The sequence below is a fragment of the Carassius auratus genome, chromosome 11 (assembly GCF_003368295.1).
Source record: "Carassius auratus strain Wakin chromosome 11, ASM336829v1, whole genome shotgun sequence".
In the NCBI taxonomy this organism is placed as follows: Eukaryota; Metazoa; Chordata; class Actinopteri; order Cypriniformes; family Cyprinidae; genus Carassius; species Carassius auratus.
This window is the reverse complement of record NC_039253.1, coordinates 9,200,827-9,222,068: the sequence shown is the minus strand read 5'-3', so window position 1 is coordinate 9,222,068 and position 21,242 is coordinate 9,200,827. Positions and strand designations below refer to the sequence as shown.

The 21,242-nt window shown below is 35.7% G+C and overlaps 2 protein-coding genes across 3 annotated transcripts in view; one reads left to right on the top strand and one right to left on the bottom strand.

Moving 5' to 3' along the window:
* The window catches only part of LOC113110955 (guanine nucleotide exchange factor DBS-like), a 56,717-nt gene that overhangs the window by 12,278 nt on the left and 23,197 nt on the right, over nt 1–21,242 (top strand). For both annotated transcript variants that reach the window (XM_026275279.1, XM_026275280.1), the window contains 14 exons: nt 3,721–3,804; nt 6,427–6,541; nt 6,705–6,795; nt 7,984–8,103; nt 8,638–8,754; nt 8,912–9,061; nt 9,290–9,414; nt 10,315–10,429; nt 10,552–10,671; nt 11,423–11,614; nt 12,606–12,797; nt 13,370–13,547; nt 13,792–13,895; nt 14,690–14,778. In XM_026275279.1, coding sequence (XP_026131064.1) covers nt 3,721–3,804; nt 6,427–6,541; nt 6,705–6,795; nt 7,984–8,103; nt 8,638–8,754; nt 8,912–9,061; nt 9,290–9,414; nt 10,315–10,429; nt 10,552–10,671; nt 11,423–11,614; nt 12,606–12,797; nt 13,370–13,547; nt 13,792–13,895; nt 14,690–14,778 — 1,792 coding nt within the window. The remainder of the gene's footprint in view (nt 1–3,720; nt 3,805–6,426; nt 6,542–6,704; nt 6,796–7,983; nt 8,104–8,637; nt 8,755–8,911; nt 9,062–9,289; nt 9,415–10,314; nt 10,430–10,551; nt 10,672–11,422; nt 11,615–12,605; nt 12,798–13,369; nt 13,548–13,791; nt 13,896–14,689; nt 14,779–21,242) is intronic.
* Nucleotides 17,175–21,026, bottom strand: LOC113110956 (lactosylceramide 1,3-N-acetyl-beta-D-glucosaminyltransferase A). The gene is made up of 2 exons (XM_026275281.1): nt 20,896–21,026; nt 17,175–19,453 (listed from the first exon to the last, which is right to left on the bottom strand). The coding sequence occupies exon 2, from the start codon at nt 19,193–19,195 to the stop codon at nt 18,062–18,064; it is 1,134 nt and encodes a 377-aa protein (XP_026131066.1). The 5' UTR covers nt 19,196–19,453; nt 20,896–21,026; the 3' UTR covers nt 17,175–18,061.

Genomic DNA, 21,242 nt, shown 5'->3' with positions numbered 1-21,242 from the left:
TCAGGTCTTGTTGGCTTTGCGACTGTTTTTTCTCACCTGTCTTATACTGTGTTGTCTTTTGGACACTAACAGAAGGCTTTTCTGCGGATCTCCACCCTCAGGCTCCTTCGCTCCTCTCATGCCTCTCAGCTAATTTTGGTCACAGCGTCTCCACTGCATGTGAATGCAATCAGTGTTGTACTAAGTGTGCAAGTTAGTGTGTTTAGCAATTGCAATTGTAAGTGAGTTTAGCATATTTACTCTGACATCTTGACCCATGCTGGGACAAAAGCAAGTATTGTAGTGGGGACGGCACAGGTGACTGGCACTTGATCATCTGACTGTTGAACTCTTGCTAATGGAGTGATTAACGAGCTCTGTAATTACCCAAACAGATAGGATGAAGTCCCGTTCATCATCCCTTGGTAACCAGATACTCTGATTGGGTTAACAGGACCTAGTAGCCCAAAGCAAACAAGCCTGAATAATCAAAATAATGCTTCTTATGAACATGCACAGGGTATCCTATTGAAACAATGACTTTACAGAAATGTAGGCGTGTCCTGCTCTTTATGTGACCAAAAATATGTGAGATTCAGTTCTCCATGAACATTGCAGTTTTGTAAACTGATGCACAATGGGAAGGAAAGGCCATACAATGCCAGAGCTGAAAACACTAATGCTTGGGGAAATGCTTCTTCTTGGTACATAAACATAGTTGTTCTCTCAGGCTGTCCGTGTTCAGTCCAGCTGGACTCCAGAACATGTTTTTTTTTTTTTTTTTTAAAGCTTTGCTGCTTGGAATACATCTTACTCAAAACCTCCTTTTCATCTATACCACCTCTTCCCCCTAACCAGATGCTCACTGGAGACTTTTTGCTAGAAGCTGGTAGCTTCTCTCAGTTCTCCATTGAGGAAACTCTTAAATCAAAGTTGTGCAGCTGGAAAAAGTGAGTGGAGTCAATACAGAGTCTTTATCAATGTCTGATATCAGTCTCTCTCCATTTGTTATGCATGCAGCTGCGTTCAGTAAAGCCGAAGAGATGTGATCTCTGGATGAAGTGTTTAAATTCAAATCACAGTGATCAAACAAGCTAAAGGAGTCATAGGTAGAGACTCATTTCCCTTCGATATGTTGACATCCTGAGTACAGCTTCTTTCTAAACCAAGGTCAGTGTATTTAAAGCATCTCACATCGTGTCCTTGGGGTTATTGCGTTCAATACTATTACTATTCCGAATCTGCTCTAAGAAATGCGATCTTCATCTGACAAACTTTGACTTCTTGTTATGTAAGCAAACTCTTGGTATCATATTGAAATGCGTCTTTGAATAACTCGCCAGTTTGTAAACAGTTTCTGGCTCTCAAAAGCGCCTCTGGACAAAATTTTCTGAAATGCTGCTGTTTTGGTGTTGTTCAGTGCGTCTGGTGAATTTGTAGAAGCAAACATCCCATGTGAAGTGGTGAAGGTTCTCTTCTTCCATTGGTTGGCAAACAGATCGGCCCCGCCCCTGAACTCACCTCATTGGCTGAGCCAATGTTGCTGTTGTCAGACTAGTTGGGATGTTCGGTGTTTTGATAGCGACACAGATATTTGTCAACCTACAAATGTCTTTCAGATTCCTCTGCGTACTACACTCTTAAAAATAAAGGAGCTGCACAATGCCATAGATAGAAGAACATTTTTGTCTAAATGGTTCCATAAAGAACCTTTAACATATGAAGACCCTTTCTGTTTCACAAAAGAAGGTTTCTCCGATTATAAAAAAGGTAAGAATGCGATTGTTCTTTAAAGAACATTTGAGTGAATGGTTCTTTGTGGAAACAAAAATGGTTCTTCTATGGCTTCACTGTGAAGAACCTTTTAAAGCACCTTTTTTTAAAGAGAGTAAGCTGGGACAGTAGAAAGGATTTTATAGTTCACCATGCTCTTCAGACTTGTGTGGGTCAGAGTAGGATTTGTGGTCTAGTTTGACAATTAGCCAGATTTACAGAACACAGAGGGCAGTGGACCATGAGTCTGCATGAGCTGTGTGTGTGTGTGTGTGTTTTATGTGCACGTGGCGTGTGCTTAAGCCCGTAACTAACAGCAGGTTCTCTTTGGGGTTTAATCTCTTGGCATGCTGACCATCATTTGCCCTGCTGCAGAAAACCTGCTTCTACATGGGGAATTTAATGCTTAATAAAAAAAATTATTGGCCACTGACAATTTTTTCCCTTGGTAAAACCTGATTTTTTTTTCCTAAAATGTACAGGAGTTCATATCATATCTCACACAAGTAAACATTCTTAAAGTGAAGAAATTTATTTTTTTATATGCAATTTTAATTTGTTCATCTTTTTTAGTTCATTTGAATAACATAGAATTTGAGATTCAATGATAAACCACTATAATGGTATTTTTTGTTTTCAGTTCACTTTAAAAATGAAGTATTTTTAAAGACACCTCTTATCCTCATCAAGGCGTTTGTTTGATCAAAAATGCAACACTAAAAAAACAGTAATATTGTGAAATATTATTACAATTTAATGGTTATACAAATTATGTTTTTCTATTTAAATATACTTTAAAACATAATTTATTCCTGTGATACAAATCTGAAATCTCTCCAGTCTTAAGTGTTGCATGATCCCACAGAAATCATTGTAATCATTGGAAACCTATGATACTTTTTCTGGATTCTTTAGTGAATTACAAATTTATTCAAAACTTAAATTTTTCTTGCTGTCTTCACTATTGCTTTATATTAATTGAACACATGCTTGCTGGATAAAATTATTTACGACAAAGTATTAATAGTATTGAAAAAATTTGAATGACCACGCAAAAGAAATTGTAAGATCAAACTAAAATGTATGCCCCCCCACCCCCCGCAAAAAAAAAAAAAAAAAAAAGTTGCCTTTTTCTATAATTTTTATTTTTCTTGGAAAAAGAGTAGATTTCAGTACAGTATGCTTTCAGTGTTTGTTTTTTCTGTCTGTAGGAGTGGTCCTGTATGATCCGGTCTCTGTGACTTTCCTCTTGGGAAGTCTTTGGCTTCTCATTGTAATTCACGTAGATGTCAATGGTAGCGAATCCACAGCCAGCTGATAACATCTGCTTTTCACATGCTCCTTGACGCACATTGTTCTTCCTGTAGAACACACTCGACAAGGATGTGTGAGGGCTTAAAATAAAAAAGCACTAATTTCTGTTGTTCTGCGGTTTATGGCACGCTGCCTGTCAAAAATTTTGACTATATATTTACTTCAGCTAATAGGCTTCAGACTTACACCGGCACGTCCCGAACACATCCCCAATTTCAGTAGTAACTCATCGGCGTTGTTTGTAGCCCACAGCAAGTTTCCTCACAAGACTTATCAGGGTCTGATAAAGAGAAGTCAATGTTAATGCAGTCTTCTGTGTACGTGTACAGAAGAACGTTTGTTCGTCTACAGACTTCATCGGGCTTTAGGGTGACCCCTCAGTAGATCAGAATAGAAGCACTCGAGCGCTCTTTTGAAAAAAGCCTAAGGCATAAAAGAATGGCTTGTTTGAAGGAGCGCTTCCCTGATGAACGGATACAAACCAGAGGCTGTGTTGATGGCTAAAGGTCATCTCTAAGGAAGCAGCTGCGCAGACGGTCAGTCTGAAGGGTCGGGCCGCTGATGCACTTTGTGACTTACCGATATCCCGAATGTGAATTATATGCATGTCGAAGTGATTTCTAATGCTCCTGTGCGTTCTTCTCTTTGTCACAGATGAGATCATGCAGCAGGAGATCAGGCCGTTACTGGCTGTCGACATAATCGAACAACTTCACAGGCAGTTTGCGCTTCTTTCAGGTGAGAAATGGAAATATCTGTTTGCTCTTTAGTTTGAGACAAAATAAAGCTATCTACTTTCCTTCTCTATGTATAGCTGTTGGTGGTGCCTTTGAACCTTGACCCTTTCCTGATTGTGGGTCAGTTTCTTAGCTGATGTTCATGTACGCGAATCACATCCACTCGTGTCAGTACTGTCGTACAATTCCCCGCCCTCCCATTCCCTCTGATGCTCATTAGCGCTTCCAGTCAGAGAAAACAGACGTCTCATTTTCCCGTGATGCATATTATATAATAATGAAATGAGAAATACCCGAGGGCTGCTTGGTGAATCTCAAAATGAATATCCATTTCCATACAATACAATCTGATGTTATGATAAATCTTTAGTGTTCCATTTTCACATAGTGGTTTGGAATGTTGATACAAGATACTTATCGCTTATTAGCCATAAAAAAAATATCTTTAAACCTAAGCTATCATTTTACTATTGCTATATCGTTACAATACATTTTAGTGGCTTCCAGAAATCTGTAACATATTCGTCGCCACATGGATGATGCTAGATAAATCTTTGATGGTACATGTGACCACTGAAGTAAACATGTTTTTTGTTTTGTTTTTTGCGTTACTCAAGTCAGCAAGATCAGACTCATTCTTGATTTAATGAAACAATTTATTATTATATAGTTTCTCATTAAATTACAAGCCAATTTATTTCATTTAACAATGACTTTAATTTTAATTTTTTACCCTTTTTGAAACTGAAACTTCTTTGTTTGCCAGCTCAGGTCTTTAACCACTAGGCTACGCCACAGTCCTGCTTTCTAGAAAGAAACAATCAGGGAACTGCTCAAGCTGGTCACTACTGTTTGTAACATACATAAAGTGAATCTGGCTCTATTTATAATTCATTTTAACCAGCCTTTGTCATGAAGTTGCCAGTAATGTTAACTATACAAAACAATTCATATTAGCTAATAAAACAGCAGTGATTACTGCTTTCAGCGCACACAGAGCTCTCTGAAAACTGATGTAGTAGGGACTCGCTGCTCTATGGAGAGCTTTTCAGTCAGATCTCCCTGTCTCCTCATCGGCCAAGACGCCTGCACCATCCATCAAAACTGCACCAGTTATGTAATGTTACAGAGAAAAACACACCCAGCATACTTTGTGCAATCTATTAGGCTGGCTCCTCTCGTCTTAAGTGCCGCTTTCCACTGAAAAGCATATTTTCGTCCATTAGGACTCTGTGAATCACAGAGGACGATTAGAAATGTAATCGAATAGACTTCAAATGTGTCTCGTTCACTAGTGAATAAGGTCAGATGCGACGTGCAAAACAATAAACATGTCTGTTCAAACAAGACATAGATAGATAGATCGTTTTAGATCTAGTTTGTTTTGCGTATTATAAATATAAATGGAAAATAAACATGCACTTCTTTATGTCTATAGTTGGAGACTATTAAAAGATTCACGTATACATCACCCGAGTGAAGCGTTGTGGCTTGTAAAGTCTAAAAATGGATGAACATGTGACCTTTGAGGGGATCTTCCTCATTACTGCAGACAGACACATCTTTCTTCAAATTTCTCTCGGGAATGAGCACAATGCACAAGAAGAATCGCTGTTCAAGAGGCGATTACATATTCAGACTCCAGACCAGTTTGCTGAAATGAGATGATTTTAATTGAAACTATTGCTATTATCGGTTATCAGAGGAATTCTAAAGATATGTGATTATTTAAAGACGTCAAACTGTGTGATCTGTTCTTTCTCAAACACAATTGTTGATGAAAATATGACAATGTATGTTTAAAAACGGCCAAATTTTAACCAGTAGTTAAAATATTTCATTGCCCCATACCATATTACATTTTTATCAAGTATAATTAAAATGTAGCATAATTAAAATGTAGCATACAAGTGTACGACTCAATAATTTATTTCAGTAATATTGAATTTGCAGAGTAAGCAGTAAGCAGCAAGAATATGTGAGCATGAAAATGTATCAGTTTTATATAGTATATAAAAAAAAAAGTTGGTAACCAGTTCAATTTTTTTATTTTTTATTATTATTATTTTATTATTTTATTTAGTGTGAAAAGTCAGATTATTTATGAATGTGTCAGAACTCAATAGATAGTCCACTGTTGCCCCATTGTGGTTGAAAGGAGGTGGTTCTTATTTTCCTAAATCAAAGACATATAATAATACATTTTATATATTTTATAATTAATAAGTGTGTGATGAATACTTCATTTTAAGGATTAAATACAGAAGCAAGTAATGCAAGAGGGTTTTTACAGGTAATGGCCTAGTTTAAAATAAAAAATCAATGTGGGCCATAATGCCTCACAGGCTCACACCTGGTTTCTGCTGCATGCATGTTCACTCAGTGTGAGTAGTTTCTGTTGAAGTGTAAATGCTGCATAGAAACTGTGTGCTGGTTATGACCCCAAACAAAACTGCAAAGAAACTGAATTTTTTTTTATATATATTACACTTTTAGAAAAATAATAAATTAGCAAATATAAATACATAAATAAAATTGCCAGAGTGCCATTTATAACATGTTAAAAAATGTGAATAGTTACTATTTAAAAAATAAGCACTAAATTCCTTAACATTTTTTGCAGGAGGAAGAGGAAAAGATGGATCTCCCATCATCACCTTCCCAGAGTTCTCAGGGTTTAATGAAGTGTCTGATGAGGATTTTGTTAATGTTGTCACATACCTGACCAGCATACCAAGGTGAAAACTCATTTATTCTTCTAAGGTTTATTGCCATTGTTAATGAGTTTTAAAAATGTGTTGTGAAAGCAGCTGTGAGAACAAGCCGTTTTCTGCTTGATTTCTGTCTGATGGTTTTGTCTTTCATGCCTGACCTGTCTGGTTCTGTCCTTCATCTGTCCAGCATGGATGCTGCTAGCATTGGCTTCATCATCATCCTGGACCGCAGGAAGGACAAATGGAACGCCGCACTCGCTTCTCTGTCACGGATAGCGGTTTGTACAGGCTCTTGCTTGAGCTTTATGACGTTAACATGATGTTTATAGATAAAAGCAAAAAAGAACAAGATGTACAGTATCAAGATGTACAATCGATAGGCCTATAAATTGAAATCAAGTTGGACAAACTTGGACTATTCAATTACTTTATATTTTTCAAGTTGACATATGTATGTGTGTGTATGCGTGTATATATATATATATATATATATATATATATATATATATATATATATATATATATATATATATATATATATATATATATATATATATATATATATATATATATAATATGTATATGTATGTATATGTGACCCTGGACCACAAAACCAAGTCTTAAGTCGTTGGGGTATATTTGTAGCAATAGCCAAAAAAACATTGTATGGGTCAAAATTATCTTCTTTTTTTTAAGTAAAGATCATGTTCCATGAAGATATTTTTTAAATATTTCGATTAGTAATATTCTATTACAAGTTATAAGCATAAAAATGTCTTAGTATTTTTATGTCCTCATTTGCTTCAATGACAGCAGCACTTGAGCTTTAATATGAATTTTAAAATAATTTTATATGTAATAAAAATGATAAATTCTCATTTTTATTTTACTTTTTTTAAACAGATTTTATTAAACAGTAAGTGTTTTTTAACAAAAGTTTCATTGTAATATTAGTAATATTTAGTGATTTATGTTTTGCAATTTAATCAAATAATATTTTGAATAATAGTATAACCATAATAATAATAATAATTGTGTTGAAAGTATTTTAATTCAGAAATGTCTAGTAAACTTCACAAACAATTACAATAGCACAAAAAAACAGTAAACAAAATATCTACTTACAGTAAATGTACTTCTATAATCTCTTTTTTATTTATTACTTGGAAAAATATTATGTTTTACTTGTATGTTACATATAATACATTAATATATATTATATGATATCTTTCTAATTATAATACATTAACAAACAAAAATATATACATAAAAAAATGTGTATGTATATATATATATATATATATATATATATATATATGTGTGTGTGTGTGTGTGTGTGTGTTTGTGTGTTTTATTAGTTCAAGAAGTTACAAAGACAAAAAAGGTTGTAAGTATTTATATGGTCACAGAATTGTCGAAGAAATAAGTCTAAACTTTTGTGTTTAATTTTTTTCCATGACCTGAAGGGCTCCTTTCCGGGAAATCTCCAGCTTGTTTTGGTTCTGAAACCCTCACGTCTCCTCCAGAGGGCCATAGCTGATGTCAGTATGCGGTTACATAAGGATGACTTCAAATTGAAGGTACCGGTAAGCATGCTTCTGTCTGTCTGGACGCTCGGCACGTCCGTTCATTCGCCATACGATGCGCATGGCACCCTGGAGTGTTTGTAACCATGATCACTCATCCACTTAATTATTGACACAGCCGGTCACCCTGTTGCATTATTCATGTTTGAAAGGGTGTTAATCTACAAATAATCTCTAACCCTGTTTTAACGCCACTTTAAAAAAGACACAGGGAGCAGTGTTACAAAAAACATTGAGGTTCCTGCTCTGTGCATTAAAGTGATGCCTTATCTCTGCGCTTACGTCAAGGTGGTGGCGGTGAATGTGTGTAATGCAGCTTTGTCACATATTCATGGCATATCCTGCTGCATGAGATTATCATCTGCATCCTGCTACTCTTTTCACATTAAGGAAATGATGATTGTCGCGTTGTTGTTTACATACTTCAATTTCACAAAATGTCGTATGCAGATGAGTTAGATATGTTAGTCATAACAGCTGCAATCACATGCAGCATTGTAGAAATGTTCTTTGTTCTTTTCTCTTCTCTTGTAGATTGTTATGTTAAATTCCCTGTCAGACTTGCATGGTTACATTGACAAAGGCCAGCTGACCTGCGATCTCGGGGGAACCCTGGACTACTGCCACAGTCAATGGATTCACCATCGCACAGTACGAAAGCTAAAAATGAATATCATATTAACAGAAAGACAGAAACATAAATGCACTGTATGTGCAATGCAAAAAAATGCTAAGTTTTTTAAAAGCAAGATATGTAACCTCATATGCATATTATCTGTTCAGACTGTGTTAAACTGTTGTGCCCTAGGCCGTTGAGAACTTTGCATTAACGGTGAAGAGCACAGCAAAGATGCTGCAGAAGTTTGGAACCGACCTGGCAGAAACCGAACTTCCCAATGACGTCCAGTGCACCAAAGATCTGCTCATCACACACACCGAAAAACACGATAAGCTCCAGGTCGCTCATCACATTTAGAAAACAGTAGTTCGAGTTGGTTCGTTTGATGTCATTATAGTTCTGTCCTTTATTTTATTGCCGAATGTTGTCGGGTTGTTCTTATCTGAACCGTTTCTAAAACAGTGTGGAACAATAAAACCTGATCTGTATTTATCTTGATTTACTGTGTTTTGCATATATACAAATTAATTCAGTATTCATCTGCCCCGTTTCCTTCTCCCTGCACAGGATGAGCTGAAAATGGCTATAAAGCAAGGAAATACTCTGCTGTCCTGTATCAAAGAGCAGGCCAGCAAAGCCGAGAGCCACATTTTGAACCCAGATGAGGTAGAGAACCAAACAACTGCCGAGAGGTTTGTCAAAACACAAAACGTTACACCATTAATTATAATACTCTACAGCTTAAGGAGAATCCCAGCTAACAAAAGAATGTTAGTAATGCGAACATTCCGTTTAAACGTTTTGTGAACATTATCAGAATGTTTTGCAGACTTTATCGGAATGTTGCGGTTTACATTTGGAAATAAGCAGCAACATATAAAAATCTAAAACGAATGCCTAAAATGTTTCGAGAAATAAACCAAATAAATCCATCTACGACACGTAGTTTTTTTTTTGTGTGTGCTTAAAGTTTTGTGAAGATAAAGACCAGACCAGCTAGCAAAAATATGTTGCTAACATTCCCATTTAATTATGTTTATGTTATGTTTCCAAATCATACAAGCTTTTTCCCCTTCTTGTGCTAAGATTTTCAGAACATTATTAGAGACCAGATAACTTTGAACAAGCGTTCTAACATCGTTCATAACTTGTTGGCTGGGATAATGTCATAACACGTTTCTGGGTGACTACGTGACATTCAATATGAAACACACAAACAAAACAGAAGATCGATTTTGTTGGAGATTTTAACCATCAGGAATGTAAAAAAAAAAAAAAAGATCTTGATGGCATCAGCAAATAAAAAGAGTCACCGAACAAGTTACATTCTGATGAAAGATTATAAGCAAATCTTTTAAACTCATACCATGAGTAATTTTTTTACTCGTTCCATGAGTCATTCACAGTAGGGACGTTAATAATGTATTTTTGGAATTTACAGCCATTTCCTCTATTTTAACCAGACTTGGGCAGTTCTTGTTACAGTTGTGCTATTATTCTTTAAAGCCTGGTGTCATCTCATGTTCCTCTGTGAAATCTAATTCTGACATGCACACTGTAAACGCGTTTGTGTGTTTGTTTGTTTGTCTCAGGTTGTTAGCGCAGCTCGATGAGACAGAGAATGCATTTGAACAATTCTGGTCAAGGCATCACCTTAAATTAGAGCAGTGCTTACAATTACGACACTTTGAGCAGGACTTCAGAGAGGTATGATGCATTGGGTGTGCCTCTGTATCCTTAGTAGGCAGTCATTATATACCAGATATCCCTGGAGCAGTTGACTAGTCAACCAAGCTGTTGAAATGAGTCTGTTGCATCTATTGCACCAGGTGAAAGTTTCTCTGGATGGCCTGATGGAGACCCTGCTGGGCCTGTCTGACACCGGGGACTGTGTGGCTCGGGTGGAACATCTGCTGGGGGATCTGAAAACTTTGGAGGACAAAGCTCAGGTCAAAATCTTTTGAATCTGGAATCAGGCCTGGTATGCAAAGCAGTCCATTGAGTTTACATAGCGGGCTCAACAATAACCATTTGTTCTGTTCTGTTTCCCCAGTCACCGTATAAATCCCCCAATCACTGTATAAATACATATTTATATAATCCTATACACTACTGAATAATTAAAATAATTACTCATATTTTCTTAAAAAGAGGTTTCTTTTGCTCTGCATTTATTTGATCAAAATTACAACAGAATGAAATAACTGTTTTCTGTTTCATTATATTGTAAAATATATATACATTCAAATACATTCATAATATTTAAGAAACACTATTTGTAAAAGCTTGTATATTTTAATGTATTCACTTGCATACATATTTGAATTTTGAAACAAATACAATGTCAATTAAAAAAAATGTTTGTTTAGACATCTGTTTCCAAGGATTAATAACACAAGTGTGTCTTGAAAAAGACCAGCAGTACTGGTTACCAGGGCATGTTTTGCATGGAAGGTTTTCCTCTTCCAAGCAACCAGCTTATCTAGAAAGATAAAGCATGTTTTTTTTCTTGGCCTTTTTCAGAATGCCAAGAACGTGCAGGTACTGTGTGAAAGTATGTGGTACATAATTAATGAATAAAATGAATAAAAGACACAAACATAGCGTTGCTGCTGTTACGACTCTGCAAGTCAACCGTGTATTGTAAATCATTCCTCATATGTTTATTCATAGCTTTCTTGTGTTTATTGATCTGTACAGGAGTCTTTGGAGAAAGCTCAGCTTCACGCTCAGCATGGTGACCAGCTCATTCAAAGTGACCACTACGCTGTGGACTCCATCCGGCCCAAGTGTGTCGAACTGCGGCGGATCTGTGACGACTTCAGCAATGAGGCCAAAAAGAAACGGGACATTCTGACCAAATCACTTGAAATCCACAAACGAATCGATGAGGTTCGCCAAACAACACACATCCTGTCAAATTACCACACACAGATTTTACCTTGGGGTGATTGTTTCAAGACATGGAAAATGTTTGATTTTGAGAGATGACGTTTCCAAAAAAATATATATCTTAGTTGAATGTTTTCGCCATTTTAGAACATTTCATTTCATATAAGAATAAAACAAGAGAAAGGTTGAGGAAAATAAACAAAATATAAAACTATAATTATATTTTGCAGTGCATTAATGCAAGTATGGCTTGACAAAAATTGCACAATTGTGCTTATGTACTGTATATAGTTTATTATTTATATACCATTCTATTATCTATCAATATTCTGAATTAGCTTATTTTTATATTTTCAGTTTTCATTTTAATTTTAATTGAAGTTTTACATAATGTATGTATTTTGTTACTTATTTTCATTTATTTTATTTATTCCGTTTTAGTACTTAAATTTCAATTTATTAATTTAACTTATTTAAAATTTCAATTATTATAGTTGCTAAGGGAACATTTTAAAAATGTCTTCATGTTTTTCAGTTTTAATCAAATTTTTACACAATTTTCAACTGTTTCAGTTAATGTGAACAGTTTATTTTTTGTTTTAAACAGGAAAAAAATATCAGAACAAGGATTACTGAAAAATAAGAAAAGGATAAGAAAATACTATCTACATTTTTGTACATAAAAAATTGTTTAATTGACTGTGCTTCTTTTTATTTTGGGGGGAAATTTACAATATAATAAATACAGTTTCTACAGCAAAAAATTAAAAAATTTTAAAAAAGCATTCAGTGTAGATAACAAATAATGAATGGGTGACTTAAATTTGATCTGTGTGCGTAATAAATAAAAAATATTATAACCGCTTTCTTTAATAATTTTTATGGTTAAGATGAATTAAATAAGCTGCACAGTTTTTCTTTCTCATTTTAAATGAGTTCCAAGATAGATGCATTGATGTGCCTCTGTGTGTGTGTGTGTGTGCTCTGGCAGGTGAACCAGTGGTGTGAGACTGGAGTGTATCTGCTGGCCTCTCAGGCTGTGGACAGATGTCAGACCCAAGAAGGTGCAGAAGCAGCGTTGCAGGACATCGAGCGGTACATGAATTCAGCCAAAGAGCAGCAGCTCAGTCACCTCAAAGACCTCAGCAACCAGTATGAGATCGTCCTGTCAGACTGGGTCAAGGTGCAAATCAAGCGCATTACAGTTGAATACATTTGCATACAGTCAAATCCAAAAGACTCATCTACATTATTCAGCTACATTAGTTTAACATGAACTAACAATGAAAAATTATTCTGAAGCATCAATTAATCATAGCTAATGCTAATTTCAATATTTACTAATACATTTTTCTTATCAAAACTATAATGAAAGTGATTATATTATGTTATATTATATTATTTAATAATCAGAACAAAGAACAGGTGCATTTTTATTAAATAACATTAGTAAAGATTAATGTTGTGGAATGTTAACATTGTTTAATATAGAATATTATAAATTACTTAATTATTATTTTTAAAAATATTGTACATTTTATTCATTTGAACTGGAATATTATAGTATTGAATATTAAATATTTCACCCCCCCCCCCCCCCAATTTAGTTTACATTTTCCAAAAGGTGAAAATTAGATGAATTCCAGATTTGAAATTGTGTTTCAGACTTTCAGAGCCCACTGTAGAAGATGATACCGATCAACTTTTTCTGATAAATAACTGATTTTATAAACACTTTTATCTCATCCCATGCAGGGCAAAGCACAAACCGCTCTAAAAACACTGGATGAAGTTCAAGAGATGTTTGAGAAAAGACACGCAAGTCTGAAAAAGCTTTCTGCAAAGCAAACAAGGCCAGTGCAACCAGTTGCACCTCGACCTGAATCTTCACCAAAACGCACTTTACCTAAAATCCCACATCACACTGCACCTAGTAAGTACAAAAAAAACAAAAAAAACACAAGTGTATGTTGACTGAAATGCATACATGTCCAGTCTGCTACTGGTTTAGTAGTATTTGTTTGTAATTTTATTACTTAACTTTTATTTTCCAGAAGCATGTCCTCATTTCAGGTTCATAACCTGAGTATTAAATGCTCAGGCTTTGTTTTCTGAATTATTTAAATGGAAAATATGAATTCCTTCCAGCTTGCTTGACTCTGTTTTAAACTCAACAGCATCAAATCGTAAAGCTACCGAAAACTCCTGCCCCAGTAAGCAGCCCAGTGATGCAGAGCTGGCAAAAAGAAAGAATATTCGCAAAGCCAAAGGTGGCATCAAGGTATATCAGTTACATGGTCACGTCTGAAATATATGCCAAGTTTTGTCATTTAACCCTAGATGGTGCAGGCTGATGGTGCCAATAATTCAGACTGATGATATTTCAGTGTTAAACTACTTGGCACAAGCTGATTGGTTCATGTTGCATACGCAGCCAATGAGCTTGCTGCTTCACATTTAAACATTTTCACATTTCGCAGTGCGCTTTCAGAGTTCCTATGAAACCCTCTACCTCCCCAGCTCCACCTGTATAGATCTACTATGGATTATTATATATGCTACTTGTGCAACAGCAGTATGTCTTAAATACTCACAGCTACAAATACTGAACATTGTCTTATCGATTATAATGCTAACATTTTTTGTCATGTATTTGTCATGAATTTCTTTTTTTTTTTTTTTTTTTTACATAAGCATTTGTATGTACTGTATGCAGTAGGGGTGGCACAGTTCAACTTTTTCACAGTTCGGTTTGTTTCACGGTTTTAGAGTTTCACGATTTTCGGTACAGTTCGGTATGTGCTATGTTTATGGAAAAACTATACTTTCTGATAGAAAAAGAAGAAGAATATTTTATCCAACTACAAGCAGCAGCACACAAAAAAGTTAATGTAAAGCCCTGACTGTATGTATAAAAACCTAGTTAGCCTGGGATTAGATCTTGCATTTAAAATATTTTACTGCATATCATTATTACACATTTTACATTCATCTCAAACATAAAGCCATTTCTTTCATTTGAAACCTATATAGGTTTCTGACCAGTGTGTTCTGTCTTCCTGTGGTTTCTCACAGATTGAAGTCATGCATGAAGGAGGGCAAGGGGGATCGAGTCTGGTCCTCATGAGCAATGAAACCGAAGAGTCGCTTTCAAACAGACGCAGGTAAGAACATGTCTTCTGAGAAAGAGCGTCTCACATGATAAGGTGAAGTTTATTAAGCAGTGTCAGAGATCAAGTATCAATATGAACACATTTCTTCTAATATTTATATATTTCATTAACCCTTTTTTCGGTTTAGTTCTATAATAAATAAATATAGTATATAATATAAATAATAATACAATTATTACAGCAGAGCAACAATTATTCATTACTTGTTTTGCAGTTTAGTAGATATATTATCACAGACTTAAAGACACAGTTCACCCGAAAATGAAAATTCACCAATGTACTCAGCATCAAGTTGTTCCAAACACATTCAAGAACACTCATCTTTGTGAAAATGACCTATTCTGCTAATTGGCCAAAATGAGAATAAGAACTGTTGCACAACCAAAGCAGTGACTCAAACTGATTTGTGATGACACACATTTGATCACACATCTGATGCCATTTCTGAATGTACAGGATTAACTAGTTTGGCAACTTCTTATATCTCAATCAGAACATTCAGTACAGTTAATCACATATACACATTACTCACTGCTTCTGCTTTTTTCATTACCTTATGCCATATGTAGGTAGTTTCTGTTGTTTGGTGTAAGTTGTGAATTTTATGTTGTGAAACATCTTGTGTAGTGCATTTTTTCCATGTTAAACCTTGTTAAGCAAGCTATCAGTCTTCATGTTGGTATCTGGCACAACATACAGTAGTTTTTCATGTGCATACTGATGTCTGTAAAAGCAGCTGACCTAAAAATTTTTTTTGCTGGGATGCGAACGTATTTTTGGTGACTCAGTAGAATCTTTTTATGTTTTAATAGACGTTCGTTTAATATTTGGCTTATTTGTTTACTGCTCCCAAACTGAATAGATGTATGTTGTTAATGTGTTAAAGGTAAGTGAAGCGATCATACCCACTTCTTCATTTTTTTCACATTTGGCAGGCTTTTAAGTTTCATGCATTACTAAAAGTTCTACTTTCTAATCTACATATTTAAAAACAGGAACAATGTTCGCTCACACATGTTCTTTCTTACATTACTCACATCCTGTTTTAGCAATAAAGAATTTTCAAAGTAATTCTTAAGCTGTATCTTTCTTGTTTTAACACAGAGTATTTCTACATTTTTATTTTTAGTGTTTTTAAGGAAACCTTATTTAACCTCATATAAAATAACTGTAGTTACAAACAAGTTTAATCATTAAAGTGATAGTTCATCCAAAAATGTTAACTAATCTACGATTTACTCAAGCCATCCTAGGTTACTTTCTTCTTTCAGATAAATACATCGGAGCTATATTAAAATGTCCTGGATCTTCCTAGCCTTATAATGGCAGTGAATGGGTGTTGAGATTCAATAGTTTAATAGAAGTCCAAAAAAGTGCATCCGTCCATCATAAAAAAGGCTCCACACGGCTCTTGGGTTTAGTAAAGGCATTGAAGTGAATTGATGCACATGTGTAAGAAACATATCTGTATTTTAAACTTTATAAACTCTATCTTCCGCTAACTGTCATGTGTACATGAGAGAGGGGCATTTCAGCAGATGTGGCTGACACAAAAGAGCGTACGCTGTTTGCTTCCAGTGGATATTCTTAGACAAATTGTTGATTAAAGTCGTTATGCTTGTTTTATCCACATACAAAAAGTATTCTCATCACTTCATAACGTTACAGTTGAACCACTGATGGCAGACGGACTATTCTTACAATCCTTTTCATACTTTTCTGGACCTTGACAGTGTATTTTACTTGGCAGTCTATGGGACAGTAACAAGCCTCCTGGTTTTCATCCAAAATATCTTCAATTGTGTTCCAAAGATGAGCAAAGCTTTTATGGGTTTGGAGGGACTCTGGAGAAAGTGATTAATGAATAATGAATAATTTTAATTTTGGTGTGGAATATCCCTTTAAGCATGCTGAGAACTAAAAATGCCCTGTTTAGTTTCAGTGTAGTGATTCATGTAGTTTCAACACAAATAGATGAGGTGAACAAAACTTTCAGTAATTGCGTTTCTTTAGCTTATTATAATGAACTAAATTTGATTCACAGCAAAAATAATTTGAGTATAGGTTTCGACACTACTGTTGTTGTTAATATAATCTAAGAAAAAAATCAAATTGGTATGACAGGAGTCAAAGAGAGTCAAACTTTAAAAATGACGGAATTAACACTTTAATTGATTTTAATTCCGAATGATAGTGGGAAATAAAAACACTTGTGCGAATGTACATTTTTGGCAGTGTTTTCGCATGCTGAATCTTCATTCTTCTTAGAACAGTTATTCTTATTATATTCTGTAATACAGTGATTACAGTATGAAGAATAATATTGTTTGTATTTGGTTGATGAGATTGAGGAGAAGTCGTCATGATAATAATGTCACAATGCAATACATCTCAAAAGGCTTTTATTTTATTGTAGCAAAATGTAACTTGTTAAAATCCTCATTCACAAATAGCACCATCAGTTCATTAAAACGTTTGAAAGCTTTAAGCAGAAGCAAATGCATTTGCAACTTGAAAGGAAGTTAAGACACAGTGAAACAAATACTTTCCTAGTAGCTAAAAACAGTCTTAATTCATAGGAATGGGAACTATGAATATGCTTAAATGTCAAAGCCCATTTCATCCCACACACACACACACACACAAATTTTTTTTAATAATTTTTTTGCCAAATTGGCAGTATGTTCATGATGATAAAACAAATGAAATAAATAAATTACATTTTACTAGTATTAAGTATTAATAAAATTTATTTTTTTATTTTCAAATTTTCTCCTTTTTTAGTGTTTTAATTCTCATTCTCAGTTCATGATAATTCTTACTGCTATCACACAATACAGTAAAATTACTATGATCATTTAAATAATATACCATTATTTTTCTTGCAATACGGAGATTAGAAACCGTAGATTTTGGTAGAAAGAATTTAGTGGAAAAGTCTTAATATTTTCAGAATCACTTTATCCATGTGTATTTTAAATTTACTCAATTTCTTAGAATTTTTTTGGAGGGAAATATGACCTTGACGTGTTTTGTGAGACTCAAGTCATTTTAGATAACTTATTTAAATTTATCTTCCAATTCTATTCCTGCTCTCTTGTCCTACACTGTCCATGAAAATTAAATACTTTTAAATAAAATTAAAAAAGTGCAAAACAAATGCTTAGGGCGCACAGCTTTAAACTTTATTGAACTGACAAAATATTTAACATGTAAAGCAAAAGTAAACAAGAGAGAGGGAGAAAATTAAATACTGTTCATACTTCATAGTGCATCATGTGAAAGCTCCCATGCATGAATACGTGTTCGTAAAGTACGGCTTACAAAGCAGCGTCATTTTCACAGCCGCACAATAGAGTTTCCCAATCAGTCCAGACGAAATACTTTTTACCTGCGGGGAGGTCGCAACCTTCCACAGATACCTAATATCGTCCTCGTGTCCATGAGAGGTGATCATTTTTTCATAGATGCACGGGTGATAGGGTGTTTTCCCCTCACCCGAGAAATAAACGTGTTCCTGAGGCGAGACGCCCGCTGCAATGGCACAGATACCCATGAAGACGTCATCGATATACAAAGAGGCGTTCAGAGACAGCGTGGCCTGATAGATTTTGGCTGCCACGTCGCCAGAGACCACGTACCCTGCCCCGGCGGTGTAATCTGGGTAGGAAGTCCACTGGTACATGTCGAAGGGCATGTAGTACTTACTGTCCCTGCTGCGAATGGGAGGTGCCCCCTTGTGAACGTGGCCGACCCAGAGGTTGCGCACGTTCTGTCTTCTGAGGTCCTGAAGGTAGCGCACAAGGTTGGGCAAATGGATGAAGACGTCGTCGTCCGCAGTCATGAAGAAGCGGGCATGCGCACAGTTTTCGTGCGTCCAGCGGAACTGAAGCAGCAGTTTCACAGTGAGGTTGTGGAATGTGTCAAGGAAGTCCTGCTGAACCAGGTCACCGTGTATCTTGTGCTCCTTGTGTAATTCCTTCTGCAATTTGTCCTGCACCACAGGGTGAACTCCCATAGCAAACACTAATTTTACAATAACACCCAGCTCGTGACTTATGTAGGACTCGTTTCCCCAAGTGGAGCGAATGTCCTGTCGTCGTCTGAAGTTTCGTGGAGAGGACTTCACGAAGAGGAGAAGCAGCACGTCTTTGTCTTTACAAACCTCCTCGTTGTTTATCAAATAGGGGAAGCTACCAAACCTGGCTGCTTCCTTTGGGCTGACGCTGAGGCTTTTGTTGATGAAATCGTAGCTGTTGATTAGGTAACGGTACGAGTAGGACTTCACATGGTTCACCACGCTTTGGTCCACGTGGTCCCAGCAAACCATAAGGACTGACATGACACAGCACATGGAGACAAGCTGTAGAAAATGCCATTTTCTCACCCTTCTGCATTTCAAGAACATTCTGCTAAGCGGCACAAGCTCTCAACCCCTTTCTTGTCAAGTCCAGTTATTCAATCCAGATGTACCGCTCTCGATGATTTTCCACGACTGGGTTTGCCTGAATTCCATCTTAGTCATCTCAGTGCGGATGTGCTAGCCTACCGGACGCGTTAACCCAAAACATTTTCCACATTTGTGTGTCCAGTTTCCTTACACTTTACACAAAACGTCAGTCGGTCGAGAAAATCCACTGTATGGCATTAAAACCTCATTTGTGTTCTGTAAAGAAAGAATAATTTTTTAAAATTTAAAAACAGGGATTACAATGATTTAAAACTACAATTACTACTAATAATAAAATGTAAAATATATTTATTAAATATTTAAACTCCAAACACTGTGTATTTTACACACACTACCATTAATGAAAAACTGGGGTCAGTAAGCTTCTTAGATGCTATGCAGGGCTGCTTATATTTGATCAGAAATACCGTAAAAACATATAGTAAATATTATTACAATTTAAAATAACTTAAAAAACACACTTGCTTCCTTGCTAAAAAACTAACAAACAAACCAAAAAACGATACATTTCATGGCAGTCACGTAAAGACCATTTGCTTTCAAAACAACATTCCTCTTTAACAAATGCTGGCTGTTCGCATCATTTGTTTTGCGAGAGCTCATTGAAAACCTTGACCATGTGGGGAGACTCGACGAATCGATCATGTGAAATGAAAGCAATCGTCGACTCAGCGCTACGCTGAATGAAAGGATTTAAACCAGCGTACGCGCTGATGTGCTGAGTGCTGTGCAAAACATTCATGACTGCGAAAAGATCATTACAGCAGCAAATTCACTCAAAAGGCACAACAGCTATGCATGTCATGATGTCCCACACCCTGAACTGCCAAGTGCCAGGAGCAGAAGGGATTGTATGATAAACTGGATCAACTGCTCATAGCAGCCACTCAATTATTAGTTTCACATTAATCTGCATGACCGTCCATCCCATTTTTAGTCATTTTGATCAAAACTGGGATATATTTCATTATGTATTACAGATAAAGTTTATATACGTAAAAAGATTGCTAATGTAGATTTGAATACATTCTGCTTTGCTTTAAAAGTGTGACTGGTTACCTACTACATTTTCATTTTCTCATTCTCAGTAATTTCAACACTGTTTCATGCTGACATGCCTCTAAAAAGTACATTTAATCTTCATGACCTGTTCAACTCCTCTTTATAATATGCTCATATAGCTCACCTTAGCTCACAGTTTTGCCCACTATATCTCAGTGTTCACAGTCTCTTTCTTTTGACATGGTATCAGTAAGTATTGTTAGCTGTGTGTGTTAGCTATTTCATTTGCATTTTAAATATCATAAAACACTCCCTAAGTGAAAACCCAGTCCAAGCAAAGTTCATAGTTCATGTTTTAATACTAAAGTCCATCATATGATAATGAAAGCATGTTTAAAAGAATATACTTTTAGGATTGGTGCTATTATTTATTTTCATTCTTTTTCGAAAATCACATTCAATACTCGGACTCCACAGGAACGGTGTAAATTTAGCATGAGGTCTCTAAAAGGCTTGACACACCAGTCGAAAAACATTTTGTTCTTCCAAAAGTTAAATCTCTTAGCTTTTATTTTTCTTTTTTCCAGAAAGATCTCCACACAGGAACTCTGCTTAGTCAAAAACATATGACTTACCACTGAGGCCCGTCCATGATGTAGTAAATGTGCGAAAGTATTTGTTTTCTTAAGCCCTGGTCCTCCGTTGGAGTGTGGCAGCTGTACTGAAAGCAGTAGTGTGGTGGAGCTTGTATTTGAACGGGAGGGTTTCCTAATGGAGGGGCGGGCAGTACATGCCTCTTCTTAAACATTGGCCAACTTTATCATTCGAACGAACTGTGAAAAGAAAAACTTCTCTGACAGAATCGTGGAATTTGGGTCATCTGATTCACATAAGCAGACTACACCTCAGCACAATAAATGCAATTCATCGGTGAAGGAGGAGTGGATAAGACAAAATAAGGCCGTTTAAGGGTGTTGTAGTA

Bases quoted from the DNA above. Each gene is read 5' to 3' on its own strand.
- LOC113110956 (XM_026275281.1), bottom strand. From the start codon at position 19,195: ATGTTCTTGAAATGCAGAAGGGTGAGAAAATGGCATTTTCTACAGCTT.